The sequence below is a fragment of the Mustelus asterias genome, chromosome 13 (genome assembly GCF_964213995.1).
Source record: "Mustelus asterias chromosome 13, sMusAst1.hap1.1, whole genome shotgun sequence".
In the NCBI taxonomy this organism is placed as follows: Eukaryota; Metazoa; Chordata; class Chondrichthyes; order Carcharhiniformes; family Triakidae; genus Mustelus; species Mustelus asterias.
This window is the reverse complement of record NC_135813.1, coordinates 22294084-22310227: the sequence shown is the minus strand read 5'-3', so window position 1 is coordinate 22310227 and position 16144 is coordinate 22294084. Positions and strand designations below refer to the sequence as shown.

Below are 16144 nucleotides of genomic sequence, written 5' to 3'. Positions count from 1 at the left end.
GTTTTGTAGCATGAGCTCATGGCGTTTGAGAGCTCAGGTTGAGACTGCCCAAGGGTTTCTGAATGCACCTGGGTTGTTACGACGCTTAGCAACGAGAGCAATTTGTCACCCCGTTTCCGTCGTAGGCAGAGTCGGAGGGGGCCATTGCCCCTCCGTTTGTTGGGAGATTTATTGCAGCTTGCCCAGGTAAAAGGGCAGTGATCTGTTACAAAATGGCAGCAATGCCTCCATCTTGTTATCGTCTGAAAGCCGGTCACGCATTTCCATTGCGATTTATCTGACTTGTTGGTTATTCATGCCTTTGAACAGAAGTCAAGCCTGAAACTGGAGCAGAATAAGACTAAATGGACCCATCCTCGATTATGTAACTCTGGTTAAAGGAACGGAAACGCGGCAAAAAAAAATGGAGGGCAAGGGGAGGGAAAACGATTTACCACTCGTAGCGTCAATTCCGGAATTAATTTTTGATTAATTGCTGAATAGAGCGAATATTGAAATGTTAATGCTGCCTTTGTGATAATCTTTCACTCGTGTGAACGACATGACACCTGTGGCCTTTGTAAGTTAAGGACCTTTGCTCTCATTATATAATTACATTTAAATGGTTTGTAATTTACAATGCTTTGTGCAAATTGGTTGGGTGACATGTAGCGTTTTCAGTCAAAATCTTGGCACATTACTGGATGTCTAAATTATCCTTAAAAGTGCCATTGAAACTGTTATGCCGGGTGACATGAGCTGTGTTAATTGCTTCAGGTTTTGTCTGCTCGTAAAATAATCTGTGATCGAGCAGACTGCTCTTGACTGTATGAATAAATATTTACTGCTTTAAGAAGCATGGGCATTGTGCCAGTAACTGGAGATGGGTGAATTTTAATTGTAACTTTTTGCAGTCATGTGCTGCCAGCCACCCTTGGGCATACTGTTCAAAGTTGCTTTTATTAATATTTATACTTCATATTCATGTTGTTGCCTCAAGCTGCTCAGCTCCACTTCAGTGGCACACAGTTATTAGGTGATGGATCAAATGCAGAAGAAGACAATATGTTTGCCTTTGAAATAGCATTCCTCAGAAATGAAGGCAAAGAGGCAGGCTAGACAATGATGGCAAACGAAATAGGGCGCAGCCACTGAGTGCCCCGAGTTCTATGTAAAAGCTTTTACAACATTACTAACCTTCAGCTAGTCATCAACATGTTTGCCTCTTCTTTCATCATCTTTCCCTGGCTATTTTGTTGAATGTTTTATTGAATTACTTCAAATTCTCATGACTTTTCTACACTAGATGGGAAGCAGTTGTGGAATTTGACTGGCTGGGCCACAGCAAGTTGGGGGCACTGGTGTAGATCTGTGCTGTGTGAGAAGGTTTCATTAATTTATTCGTGTCACAAGTAGATTTACATTAACACTACAATGAAGTTACTGTGAAAATCCCCTTAGTCGCCACACTCTGGCGCCTGTTCGGGTACACTGAGGGAGAACTTAGCACAGCCAAGGTACCTAACCAGACATCTTTCGGACTGTGGGAGGAAACCGGAGCACCCGGAGGAAACCCATGCAGACACGGGGAGAACGTGCAGACTCCGCACAGACCGTGATCCAAGCTGGGAATCAAACCAGGTACAAAGCAGGTTTCTGGCAGGACAGTAAATAACATCTTTCCAATATGATGCAACATCATCAGTTGACAATTCTTTTTTGAACATCAGGCGTTAACCTGAATCCTGTTATTTCGATAACACCAGTTTGGTTGTAAGTAGTGCTGCGGGTCACTGTATGAGTGCTTTAATGTCACTCGTTCTCCACAAGCCTGTCCATAAGCCTCCAAACATTCCTTCAATGACACAAAACTCTGCTTTGTACTGTTGAGTGAAGCAGATAAAATGATTATTTGAATAGGTGAAAAAGCCATGTAAAGAAATAGGGCGCAATCTTACCCCCAGTTCGCCACGCCGGTTGATCAGCGTGGCGCACGGGAGGATAGCATGAGAGGCTGATTCACCATCAAATCAGGGCGTCCTGTACAATGGCGCTGAGCTCTCTGAAATTGGCTTCTCCGGTGTACCAAGGGTCCACCCACCGCAACGGCGCAAAGCTCCCACCTGCCAAAAGAATTGACAGAGTGCCGGAAGATTGCCGTGCCAAGCTCAGCCAAAACTCCAGCACTGTGGAATCCCGGTTTCACGCTGTTATGACACTTGGGAAAATGACCCCCATGATCCCAGCAAAGAAACAGGAGCCAGAGTCAATTTTTTGGCCCTTGTCCGGCCATGCTCGCCCCAAAACCTGAAAATGCCACCTGAGGTCAGTGGACCTTTGCATGGTCTGCACCCCCCCAGTGCCCTCCGCCACCTACCCCCCCCCCCCCCCCCCCCCCCCCCCCAGCCACACCACCCCCCGGCCACACCACCACTACAATTCCCGTGGTGGACGGGATGGGAAAATTCCCCCCATTGTGTCCAATATTGCAGTAAGAGTGCACACACACATATTATCCTTGCCTGAATTACAACCCCATCATATTGGTAAAGGTTCCAATGTAACCATGCAGAGTCAGTGCCTGAAACAGGCATGAGCCCTATCACACCTATAGAAGACTCCCCCTCAAAACAGAATTGCCTTAAGTGTAGCAGGTGCTGAGATAAACCACGTACTGTATACACGTGATCAAATTAGCCACACCACTGCACATACCATTGCGGTCAGCTCCCAAGACGGTGAGTTTTATACTCTTATCGCAGCTTCAATGCAGTCTCTGAAGACCATTGCTGTCCTACGGTTGCCTCCTTCCAAGTTGCCTCAGTCCCTGAACCGCATCCAACAGCAGGCATCCTGGTCTAATTTAAATGAAGCCTGAATAGGGTGCCCATTCACTAGCTGGTCTGGCCACTGTCCAGTACCAGGAGGCTTTACATTTGATATTTTGGGCCTTTATTATGATCCTTGACCAGATTCACATGTTTTTGCTAAGATCCAGTTTGGGACCAATAATGTTTTGGTTAAGGTAGACAACGTTTCAGATTCTAAACACCAGCTAATAGACTAAGGTCACAAGGTTCTACAGGTTTTGAACAAGGTCAGAAAAGTACAACAATTTACACTATCTCTCTTATACTCCAACATTGAGGGTAAACATGATGTGAATTGACAAACCAACTATGGTCAAACACGCCACACTACACAATAAATAGCAGATGAGACCAGGACAGAGTCCATGGATTTCTCAACAACACCTCCCTCCCGCAAGACATCAGCAACAACGTGAGGGGAATTTTTCTGTCCCACCTGCCACAGGGATCATAGCAGGCCGGGGTGAGGGGGGAGCGGGGTGGACCAGGCAAAGGTCCGTTGACCTCAGACGGGATTTTCCGGTTTTGAGGCAAGTGTGGCTGGAAAATCCCACCCTGCGAGTCAATCAGTCACTGAAACTCTGCCTCTCATGAGGAATTTCAGTCTTCTTTGAAGATATAACCTGGAAATTCTCTCCAAATGTCGCTCCAATTTGGATGATATCAACAATGGCCCACCCCTCCGGTACGTGATGGCATCATCCTTGCACATCGCAGAGTCCTCTGATGTTAGTGGCTTTCCGCTGTGGCCACCTTAGCCCAGGCTCCAATTTTAATCAGGTCTCTCATCAGCCCACTCTTGGACTCAGATCATTCCTTTGACCCAGCTGGTGCCACTAGCTTACATGGACCGATTTCCTCCTTCCTGACATGTCCATGAACTTTCTGTCACAGAATCATTCACAAAACGAAGGCTTATTCTTAGTCAGACAGGACAAGCCATAAAATCGCTACAGTGCAGAAGGAGGTCATTTAGCCCATCACATCTACATTGACACTCCAAAAGATCATCTTACCCAGACCCACTCCATCCCTGCCCTCCCCGCCTGCCTTATCCCCCTAACCCCATGCATTTACCATGGCCAATCCACCGAACCTGCACATCTTTGGACACAAAAGGGGAATTTAGCATGGTCAATCCACCTAACCTGCACATCTTTGGACTGTAGGAGGAATCTGGAGCACCCGGAGGAAACTTACGCAGACATGGGTGGAACGTGCAAACTGCACACAGACAGTCACCTGAGGCTGGAATTAAACCCAGCTCCCTGGGGCAATGAGGCAGCAATGTGTCACCATGCAATAATGTTATTTGTCCGTTTCCTATCCATAAGTTTGTTTTCTAAAGCAATGAGTTGGATCTCCAGAGGGCTGTGCCATGGAATTAGTGCAACGTTGTCCACAATTCCTGACGGGGAAACATCCTGATCTGAGCGGTGCTGAGGCTGGGTGACCTCGAGCAGAGGCCATCCACTTGCTCGTAAGGAAGAGGCGCTGGAATGAAATCCTCCTGTTCTGAGAGCTCTGAAGCTCTTAGTTAGAAGGCGGGTGTGAGGGAATGCCGAGAGGGGAGGCTGGTGTGTTGCATGTGGCAAAGATAAGCCTCAAGATGCAGAAACGGGGGGAGCAAGAGATAAAACAAATTCTTGGCGGAAAAAAAACCCCCATTAAATTCAATGTTTCATTCATTACATATGAAAGGTTAATACATACATTATTCAACAGGTTTTGCTGATTTTTTTTTCTTGCTACTATGCTGCCTTTGAATTAATATTTCTGCACAGCATCGCAAGCTGTGTGTGTGAGACATTAATTTTCAGTGAGCTGGTGGGGGAGGGGTGGTAAAGCAGGAATTGCTCACTGAGCGACATAAATCAGATCTAATGGAATAAATAACAAGAAAAGATGTTTTGTTTCTGATCCTCATTATTACGTGGCTGAATCAAATAGTACCTTAAAAATATAAAGTGTGGAAGGGAATTTAGTAGCTACCTGGCCTAACGCTGTGCGTAACCATCTCGGGGCCTTCCCAAAGTACGTCTTGTTGATACAGCGATACATGAAGGGTAGTGGCATTGGGAAAGCTGCAGGAGGTCTCCTGCTGCCCCAAAGCAGAGCCTCAGGCATCACGAAGGTACAGATGGAGAATATTGAATCAGTTGCTTTCTGCTGTGCACTTAGGCCTATTTAGAAATGAAACCTTCAGTGAATTACTAAAGCAGAGAAGAAAAAAATTAAATAACTTTTACAAGCTCAGCACTACCCTGCCAACCATATGGGAAGATCTCAGCGTGGCCTATTACGACTCAACGCAAGGCCGCCAGAAATAGCATCACCCACAGTGCAAGGAGGCAAGTGCATGTCCGCAACAGGGGATACAGCAATATTCAGTGACAGTCATGTCAACCTGCGTGCTAACTCAATTTCTCCACTGAAGTTGAAGCAATTAGAGAACAATAAGCTAAATTAGTCAAAAAGTATTTCAAGGGGGTAATTTTTAAAAACATGAACACTTTTCACAGAGTTTGATCAGGTTACTTTTCACCAGTGCCTTGTTTCATTTTACCTCGACTGGAATTCCCTGACCAGTGAGAATATGGAAGTTACTGTGGTCGATATTCATGGAGAAGCAGAGCTGCCACAACGGCCCATTACAACCCCAAATTACTTATGGATGTATTCAACTTTTTTAAGGGAGGCGTGTTTCTTTAAACAAAATAACAAGCCAAGTCACTGAGCCAAAGATGGCTGAGAATATAATGTGACCACATTCTGGAACATTCTTATGTGGATCATACTTGACCGACTAGGCCCGACAGAATGGAATTTCGCACCTCAAATGTGTCAGGGACTTCTTCAAACAGAGATTACAAAGGGAGATAGAAACAATGCCAAAGGCTGAACTGTCACCCCCCCTAAGTTGCGAAGAAAATGGAGACTGATTGTCACATCTCAGTAGACATCCAAAAGCCACCTCCTGTTGAGTTACATCTCAAGAGTGCGGTAATGGCCTGAGTTCAAAGAAAACTGACTCTGGGGTGAAAGACATGTTTGGTTGTTGCCTTCCAGGAATACACAGCAAAATGAGTTAAAAAGCCAGCAGCAAACCTGATTGCTGTGTACTAGTGTGCTGATGCACCAGAGTGTGCATGTGACAATGTAGAAACAAAAGAAACTGCAGTCAGTCACTCCTGCAAACTCCTGCAAACAGACAAGCAGGTTAAGGACCTCACTCCGATTCTGAAATTGGAAGGAAGCTCAGGAGAAGCTGCCATCAAAAGGAAATAGGACAATTGTTAAGTCACCCTGCAGAATCTAATGTCTCCAAACTAACTTGGATTGGCCATGCTAAAAAATGCCCCATAGTGTCAGGGGGACGAGCTAGGGTAAATGCATGGGGTTATGGGGATAGGGCCTGTGTGGGATTGTGGTCAGTGCAGACTTGATGGGCTGAATGGCCTCCTTCTGTACTGTAGGATTCTATGATTCAATTCAAAGTGCCAAAGCCAACTTAACCCATAAAGGTAAAATGGCCAAAGTCCAAGATGACCATAGGCTGACAGGTGGTGATTTACCTGAGGATCTCCACACCTCAGGTGAGGGGCAAAGTTGAGAAGGCGGGCTTTTATGAATAACCTCAGCAGGTACGGGGGTTGCACCGGTGGCATCGCTCGGCATCACTAACCAGCTGTCCAGCCAACTGAGTTGAACATTCATGACATATCACCATCTACACACATGAACAAGCCAAAAACTGATTCATATTTTTGTTTGCTTTTACCTGGATTTTAAACTTCTCATTTCTGACCAGTGTGTGAATGAGTGTGTGTCGTTTTTATTTTAATTTCTCAGGTTTTTGTGAAGCAATAATTTTATTCTTTCTTTGACTCAAGCTGAGTTAAATTGGCTCTTTCTAAAAAGTAAATACATTTGGACTGGGAAAATGTATGGGGAAGGATTCCTTCTAAATTAACCTTGTTGTAACTAACCGAGAGGCGGGGCTATTGAACAAATAAAGGGAGCCAGTTAACTCCTCCTCACCCAGGAACATAAGAAACTTGGAGTCCCATTCAGGAAGTTTACAAATTAGTGGACTTGGTCAGGTGACCATTGGTAACATTAACATTCCTCTATGTTTTTATCATTTTTTTTCACCTGAGCATCATTGGCTGGGCCAACATTTTTATTTATAGCCCGCTCCTAATTGCCCTTGAGAAGGTGGCAGTGAGCCATCATCTGGAACTGCTGACCCCATGTAGTGTAGATACACCCACAGTGCTGTTAGGGTGGGAGTTCCAGGTTTTCGACCCGGCAACACTAAAGGAACAGCGATATATTTCCAAGTCAGGATGGTGTGTGGCTTGGAGGGGAACTTCCAGGTGATGGTGTCCCCATGTATCTGCTGCCCAGGTCATTCTGGGCGGGAATGGTCACAGGTTTGGAAGCTCTGTTGAAGGAGTTTGGGGAGTTGCTCCAGTGCATCTTGTAGATGGTAGACACTGTTGCCACTGTGCATTGGTGGTGGAGGGAGTGAATGTTGAAGGTGGTGGATGGGGTGCCAATCAAGTGGGCTGTTTTGTCCTGAACGGTGTTGAGCTTTTTGAGTGTTGTTGGAGCTGCACTCATCCAGGCAGGTGGAGGGTATTCCATCACACTCCTGACCTGTGCCTTGTAGATAGTGGATACACTTTGGGGAGTCGGGAGGTGAGTTAGACACTGCCGAATTCCCAGTCTTTGACGTGGTCTTGTAGCCACAGTATTTATATGGCTAGTCCAGTTCAGTTTCTGGTCAATGGTAACTCCCAGGATGTTGATACTGGGGGATTCAGTGATGCTTTCGCCATTGAGTGTCAAGGGTAGATGATTAGATTCTCTCTTGTTGGAGATGGTCATTGGTCATTCAACCAGGGCAGGACTTACTCAGTTAATGGTAGGGCATTGGGGAGAGTTACAGAACAAAGAGATCTAGAGGTACAGGTTCATAGCTCCTTGAAAGTAGAGTCACAGGTGGACAGAGTGGTGAAGAAGGCATTCAGCATACTTGGTTTCATTGGTCAGAACATTGAATACAGGAGTTGGGACGTCTTGTTGAAGTTGTAAGGCCGCACTTGGAATACTGTGCACAATTCTGGTCACCCTATTATAGAAAGGATATTATTAAACTAGAAAGAATGCAGAAAAGATTTACTAGGATGCTACCGGGACTTGATGGTTTGAGTTATAAGGAGAGGCTGGATAGACTGGGACTTTTTTCTCTAGAGCGTAGAAGGCTGAGGGGTGATCTTATAGATGTCTATAAAATAATGAGGGGCAAAGATCAGCTAGTCAATATCTTTTCCCAAAGGTAGGAGAGTCTAAAACTAGAGGGCATAGGTTTAAGGTGAGAGGGAAGAGATACAAAAGTGTCCCGAGGGGCAATTTTTTCACATGGAGGGTGGTGAGTGTCTGGAACAAGCTGCCAGAAGTAGTAGTAGAGGCGGATACAACTTTGTCTTTTAAAAAACATTTAGACAGTTACATGGGTACGATGGGTATAGAGGGATATGGGCCAAATGCGGGCAATTGGGTCTAGCTTAGGGGTTTTAAAAAAAAGGGCGGCATGGACAAGTTGGGCTGAAGGGCCTGTTTCCATGCTGTAAACCTCTATGACTCTATGACTCTATTGCCTGGCACTTGTGTGGCGTGAATGTTACTTGTCACCAGCAGCCCAAACCTGGATATTTTCCAGGTCTTGTTGCATATGGACACAGACTGCTGCAATATTTGAGGAGTTGCTAATGGTGCTGAACACTGTGCAATCATCAGTGAACATCCCCACTTCTGATTTTATTATGGAGGGAAGAATTGATGAAGCAGCTGAAGATTAAGAGCCTTGCACCCGACCCTGAGGAACTCCTGCGGCAATGTCCTGGAACTGAAATGATTGACCTCTAACAACTGCAACCATCTTCCTTTGTGTACATATAACTCCAACCAGTGTTGGGGCTTCCCCCGATTCCCACTGATTCCAGTTTTGCTAAGGATTCTTGATGCCACACTTGGTCAAAAGTTGATGTCAAGGGCAGTCACTCTCACCTCACCTCTTAAGCATGGCTCTTTTGTTCATTTTTGGACTAAATCTGTGACCTAAAGGCAGTTCTTAGCTTTTCTATTTAACATACGTTGATGCTTCCATCAAAATAGCAGGCAAATGGACATTCTCTGACCAGGATAAGCAATCAGCTCTCAATATCTTCAAAGGCAATTTCCAGGCATCCTTTTCCTTTTTAAATCACTCGATGCCAGTTCAAAATTAACAAGGTGTGCCAGGGCAGGGTTGGATTCCTCCTTCAGGACTTCAGCAATGGTTTAACATGCAGCACACCTTTTGAATTTCAAATCTGTGGATAGCCAAATAAAGCCAGCATTACCAAGAGTGCCCTAAGATGACAAAAGCATCATTGACCATGCTAAATTGCCCCTGAGTGTCCCAAGATGCGTAGGTTAGGCGGATTAATGGGGTGAATACTTAGGGTTATGGGGATAGGACCCGGGTAAGATGCTCTGTCAGAGAGTGGGTGCAGGCACAAATGGCCTTCTTCTACACTGCAGGGATCCTCTTTCAAAGAGCTATCACAGGCACAATGCGCCGAATGGCCTTCATGTGCGCTATACTGTTCCATAACTCCATGATTCTTGTATTCTACTGCCTGAAGTTATTGCAGATATGATCACGATAACTTTCCTAGAAATTAAGTGAAAATGTTGCAATGAAAGAGTTAAAGACCTTTATTAAAAATGTAAAATCAACAGTCAGCCGGACACCAAGTCACTCATGATTCTGATTCACTTCAGCAACATTTAGGTCGAATAACAATCACGTACTTTATCCTCATGAGTTGCCCCGTCTCAGATGAAGGAATAAATACTAACACAAGGGGCACATTAGTCCTTTCAAACCGCGCTTCCAGTGAAGGCAAACATCAGACTCAGTAAAGTACTTTGTCAAGGAGGAAGAAAGTCAACAAGTATATCGTGTGCCAGTTGGTACAAAGATTATCGGAAAGAATAGATATCAGTATGAATGGATCAAGTCAGGACAGTTTTAGTAAGATACCAGAGAAAGAATTCATGTTTCAGAATGTCTTTCAGTTCCTGTAACTGACTCACTGCCCAGTATGACATGTGTACTTAACTCTAGGTCACTACAACCGGAAAGGCTGTGGTGAACATACAGTGACTGTCTGTTTCATAATAAGCTCTTACTGTGAGTGAAGTCTTTCTGGAACATGAGTGGGGGAACAGTAGCCACACCGCGTGTCTGAAGGGTTAAAAAGTAAAGTCTGGTCAGTGTAACTTGTAAAAGCTAGTCTAATGACCCGTATATTTGCATGTGGGCGGCGAGGTTTTGCAATGGCTTTCTGAGTAATATTTAATGGCTCATTTACAACGTTGCATTAATGATTTGCCAAAACGTTTGTCAATGTCCAGCTTCGGAGCATTGCGAAAGCAGGAAGTGAAGCTGTTTGTGAGGTTGGGAAATGATTTTTGTTTCATTTTGCGATCATGGCACTCACACTGAGTGACTGAGAGGTGCAGATTTCGGCGAGAAATCTGCTTTAATTCCTCACAGTCAACTGGCTCCCAGCTCCTAAAGAAAACAACAGTGCTTTCAGAGCGTTTGGAATGATATCTTGTCACACTTCTGAAGGAAGAATAGTTCCAAGGGTAGTATTACTACAGGTAACGTGATATGTGGATTATTGATAATGAATAAAAAGGCTGACGAGGCATGACATCTGTTGTCCGAGTGATTGTTTGGGCATGCAGAGTAAATATGAAGTAGCTGATGACTTCCGAAATGGTTACCTAGCGAGTGTCTTGCAGGACAAGCTTAAACTGAAAGAATCTATTGATCCACAACGTAACGCGAGGCCAGCTTTTTGCTTTAACATTCAGTGGAGTTGGGAAGAAAACAAGTTGGGGGAATTTAATACTTGGTTGCAGTGCTGTTTTTGGCAACGGTCTAACTTCCTGGTATCTCCGCAGGATTAAAAACAGAAAAAGCCTCACATAGACACGCTTACAATGGAGCCACAAAGGAACCACCATCCCCATGCTCTGGGAGTTCAGAACAACCTTTACAAAGCAGGCTCGGGATACCAGCAAGAAGCTCAGGTCAGTTCCGCTGCCTTGTCTGGTGTGTAAGATTTTCCACATGTGCCCTTCATCAACATACTGTTCAAACAAATCGCTTTGGGCAAAAGGTTAAAAAAAACCCACAGCGGCTGGTAACATGGGATTCAATTCTGCGGAGTGTGGCCTTCATTTGCGCTCAGAGGAAGCTAATTTTTGCAGCCACTGTCCACACTGAAATACGTACACCGCAGCGGCCACTGCCATCTGAGAAAATGGAAATGAAATTACCCTGAACTCTCTGCGTGCATTAGGGGGCGGCACGGTGGCACAGTGGTTAGCACCACGCCAGGGAAGCGGCTTCGATTCCAGCCTTGGGTGACTGTGCAGAGTTTGCACGTTCTCCCCGTGTTGGGTGTGGGTTTCCTTCGGATGCTCTGGTTTCCTTCCACAGTCCAAAGATGTGTATGTAGGTTAGGTGGATCGGCCACGATAATTTGCCTCAGTGTCCCAAGATATATATTGGTTAGGGGGATTAGCAGGATGAATATATGGGGTGATGGGATAAGCCTGGGTGCAGACTGGGTGGGCTGAATGGCCTTCCTCTGCATTGTAGGATTCTATGATTTTATGTAAAGTAAAACATGTGGTAGCTACTGGTCATGCAGCTGGGACGCTGTTTCTGATCAGTGCCTTTGTGCAGATATGTGAAGAATATAAACTATTTAAGTACAGAGCTGATGCAATATTAAAGGTTAAATTACAAGTGAGACTGAATAGTCATGAGGCACTCCAGACAAATCTAAGCTGGAGATAACTCCCAAAAGTACTGAAAACCCATTCATTGCTCAGCATCAGCTCTGAAAAGTAAGTTAAGATTTGGGATGAAGCTTTTCCTTTGACCTTGCCTGAGAAAGTGTAAAACCTCGGACATGAGCTTACTCTTCTCGTTCAAATGCTGATTAATTTCCAATGAATTTGTTGTATCTGTCCTTATTTCTAACAGAAATATATATATATATATAGTTAGAGTTGATACAGAAAGTCTCAGCAGGTCTGACGGAATAGAGCTAATGTTTCAAGTCAGGATGACTTGACCATTGAGCTCTGATAAAGGGTCATCCCAACTCGAGATGTTGGCTCTATTTTCTCTCCACAGATGCTGCCAGACCTGTTGAGATTCTCCAGCATTTTCTGTTTATGTTTTAGATTCCAGCATCTGCAGTAATTTGCTTTTCTCTTAGTTATTGGTGATGTTTCATGTACACTGTTACAGACAGGAGGATAACTTAAACAGCCCTGATTTCTGCTCTCTGCTTGTAAATAGAAAGGTGTTTTGATTTGCTTTCTCCTCTAAAAGGGGATGGCGAATTTCCCAAACCCTTTGGCGTGATCCAGTTTCTCTGTGGTCTTTGCACTGTAAATCTTTTTTTTCTCTATCCCTCTTTTGCTGTATGAATGCACCGGAGGCACTGATCTCCACATCGTGATCTAATTTTCCATTACTAACATCACAGCAAACCTGAGATATGATGAACTCAAAGGGTTAGTTTACTTGCACACTCTTAAACTGCGGCTGAAGGTTGCCATGTCGCCATGTTGCCTCCGGTGCATTCATACAGCAAAAGAGGGATAGAGTAAAGAAAGATTTACAGTGCAAAGACCACAGAGAAAGGAATTATTGTTTCACTTGTATTCCAAGGTCCAGGATCAAAATCCAATGAGGATTTCCTCCACAGAGGTCAGTAGGTTGAAAATGGATTCTGTATAATTCATTTTTTCAGTAGAGTTGATTTCACGTGATGTTACACGCACACAGAGATAAATCAGTACAGAGAGAAACATTGTTAGATGGGGCCAGGAATTCAAACTGAGCAGAGCCCCTTTTTTGTAAGGCTACTTGCAGATGGTAAAATGGCAGACTGAGTTTGCAGTCCAACAAGGCAATATTACTGGTTCCACAAGCCAGGTCCGTGCCAGTGACTCCCACCTCTCCACTCTGGCTTTGACAAAGGCTGTGTATCCCTTTCCAGGGTCCCTGATATTGTTAAATGTTCCAACTGTTAAGACTTGAGAGGAAGGTTACGGGGTCCTTTGGCGTAACAGACAAATAGATTGGCCAAACTGGCTTATGAAATACAGGTGGTCTTTGTAAACTTATTTTTGAATTTTGTCTCTGTAGCCCAGAGGGGGCATTAGTGTCTCTCCAGAGATAGTGATACTGCCATGGTAGCTCCTTTTGTTTGAGGGTTGCAGACAGCCATAGATGCAGCTATTTTAAAAAGTCTTTGCCCTGTTTTTAAAATGTTAGAAATTTCCATGAAGATTTCTATATATTGGCCGGATTTCTCTGGCTGTTCACGCTGGTGAGATTTTAAGGTCCCCTCGACTGTGTACCCTGCCATGGGTTTCCCAGTGGTGTGGGGTGCAGTCAATGGGAGATCTCATTGACAGTGGCAGGACTAGAAGATGCCACCATCGGTGAATGGCATGTTGCCACCCGCCATGAGAAACATGCCGCGGGAAGGCTGGAGAATCCCCGCCATTATCTAATAAAAATATCCAGTGTGAGTACACACAGTACACACATGCACAGACACCCCACATGTACCACCAGCAGCCCACCCCCCCACCCAAGGGTGCAGCATTTAACTGGAGCAAACACAGGTTAGGTTTGGGAAAGTTTTCCAAGGTTTCCACTCCAGGGACAGAATTCTCCATTTTGGATTGGGGCCCTGACCACACAAGGAGGGGGGGAGGGGAGTTTTCCTGTCCCGCCCGCCATGGGAATTGTAGCAGGCGGGGGGCGGAGCATGTAAAGGTCCATTGACCTCGGGCGGGATTTTCCCGTTTTGGCACGAGCACAGCCGGAAAATCCCGCCCATTGTGTCAGGAGCCGTCACCCAACAGTAACATCCTGTTACCTAATACAAAATAAAAACAGTAGGTGCTGGAAAAAACGCAACAGCTCTGGTAGCATCTGTCGAGAGAAAAACAGAGGGCCAGATTCTCCGATCTCACCCGCAGCTGGAATTCTCTGGTCCCGCTGGGGTGGACGGAGATTGGGCTGGGTGCCAAATCCTCCATTCTCGCTAGCAGCGGTGGTGAGACGTGAACGACCGGAGAATCCTGGCCAGAGTTAACGTTTCGAGTCTGTATGACTCTCCGGACTTGAAACACTATCTCTGTTTCTCTCTCCACAGACACTGTCTGACCTGCTGAGTTTTTCCAAGATTTTCTGCCTGTCTTTCAGACTTCCAGCATCTGAAGTATTTTGCTTTTATTTTAGTGACGTTCCCTTGTTTGGCCAATTATCTGGATTCCAATGACTGTAAAATGCTTCAGCCATTAGGAACTGAATGGAAGGTTGTGGGGCTTTTATCATCGCAGAGGATCCACCTTCTTCTGGCCAGCCTAGGGTGTCAAGTGCATATGGCCTTTGTATAATTCTCTTTGAAGTTGGGGTGTACAGTACACATGTGGTGGTTAGTGATTCCTCAGAGATAACGAGGTGCAAGTTTTCCCAAAGCTCCCACAGACATATTTTCAGCCATTTTAAAGGTCTTTGTTCAGTTTTAAAATTTTAGAAATAGCTATGTGCTTATCTATATATAAATGTATGATATAAATATACAGCTTGAGGTGATTAGTCACTCACACTGGCTTGGCCAGCATTTATTGCCCATCCCTAATTGCCCTTGAGAAGGTGATGGTGAGCTGCCTTTTTGAACTGCTATGGTCCATGTGGTGTAGGCACACCCAACATGCTGTTAGGGAGGACGTACCTGAATTTTCACCCAGCGACAGTGAGTGAATGGCTAAAGAGTTTCAAGTCAGGATGGTGTGTTGCTTTGAGGGGGACTTGCAGTTGGTGCTGTTCCCATGTATCTGCTGTTCTTGTCCTTCTGTGTGGTAGAGGCAGTGAGTTTGGAATGTGCTGTTGAAGGAGCCTTGGTAGGTTGCTGCAATGCATCTGAAAAATGGCCACAGCCATTGAGAAGGTGGTGGGGAGCCGCCTTGAACTATTGCAGTCCATCTGGCTAGGTACAGAGCTGATCCAGGAAAGAGATCAGAGACAGGCATGGGGCCTGTTTAAAAGGCCTGGTTCATGAAATGAGACTTCATCCCAGTTAAAATAAAAACACAAAGGACTTCCCGGCCCATAGCCCTCACGCCCACATGCTCCCCCTGACCTGTGTGTGCCACCTCATGCCCTCATTCCAGCCAATGCCCCACCCACTCCTATGGCCCCTCATGCCCCTTAACCTAAGTCATGGCATTCCACCCACTCCCATTGTCTGAGTGGTCACGTGATGACATGGCTACATAAAGGGTCATGTGATAGGAGCACAGTAATTCTCCCTGGAGTACAGGAAGAGTACAAGCTGGAGTAACTGTTCAGCTAGTGAATAAAGTATTGTTTGTTATAATTTCTTGTTGTCGGTGTTTGGAACCCACCCCTTCTACAGTCCCCACACCGAAAATATCAAGCTATGCCCCTCAGTCACTCCCCATGGACCCTCAAGCCCTTTATTTCCAAGCTATGGCACATCCATGCCCATTGATCCGTTATGCTCTGAATATAAACAATAACCCTGTTGTGACAGTAGGATGTGTAAAGAAGAAGCTTTAAGAAAGTAATTTATTCATTATTTTCCACTAGGTTATAAAAGTGTCATTTCACTACAAGGCAATAAAAGTGTTAATTATCCCGATCCTTTAAACTATCAATAGCAGAAACTACAAGCACTTGAAACCATTGAAACTCCATGTAAATAAACAGTGTAAAATTGACTGCACAGATCAGGGAGCCTGGTGCGCAGCTGTTTCAACAAGAGTAATGGATGTCTCAGCGCTCAGCCTGGCATACATAATGAGCCATTAGGGGTGGGTGGAGGGCATTGCTAGGCACTGGGCATATAAAGGACTATAGGGGATAATAGGGGTGGGTGGACTGCGTTGACTTGGCATGGGGATGCACGAAGGGCCATGGGATGTGGATGACATGAGGGGCATTAGGAGGACTTTTGAACTTGCCTCTTAAAAGGTCCCCTGTTTAGACTAGGGTTCATGACTCCCCTGAGAGCCTGCGAACCATGGACTCTTTAAAAGCCTGACACCATGCAGGTTGCGGAGGAGTTGGACATGCCAATCTTCTCAAGGGAGCCGGGCAGGTCAGG

General features: G+C 45.2%; 1 protein-coding gene across 7 annotated transcripts in view; it reads left to right on the top strand.

Moving 5' to 3' along the window:
• The window catches only part of LOC144502502 (serine/threonine-protein kinase Nek6-like), a 288580-nt gene that overhangs the window by 89984 nt on the left and 182452 nt on the right, over window positions 1–16144 (top strand). For 3 of the 7 annotated variants that reach the window (XM_078226514.1, XM_078226509.1, XM_078226508.1), the window contains exon 2: window positions 10878–11006. In XM_078226514.1, coding sequence (XP_078082640.1) covers window positions 10917–11006 — 90 coding nt within the window. In that variant the 5' untranslated portion in view covers window positions 10878–10916. Of the gene's footprint in view, window positions 1–9778; window positions 10175–10218; window positions 10572–10877; window positions 11007–16144 lie in introns of those variants that run through there. The other 4 variants (XM_078226512.1, XM_078226513.1, XM_078226510.1 and 1 more) reach the window with 4 other exon arrangements.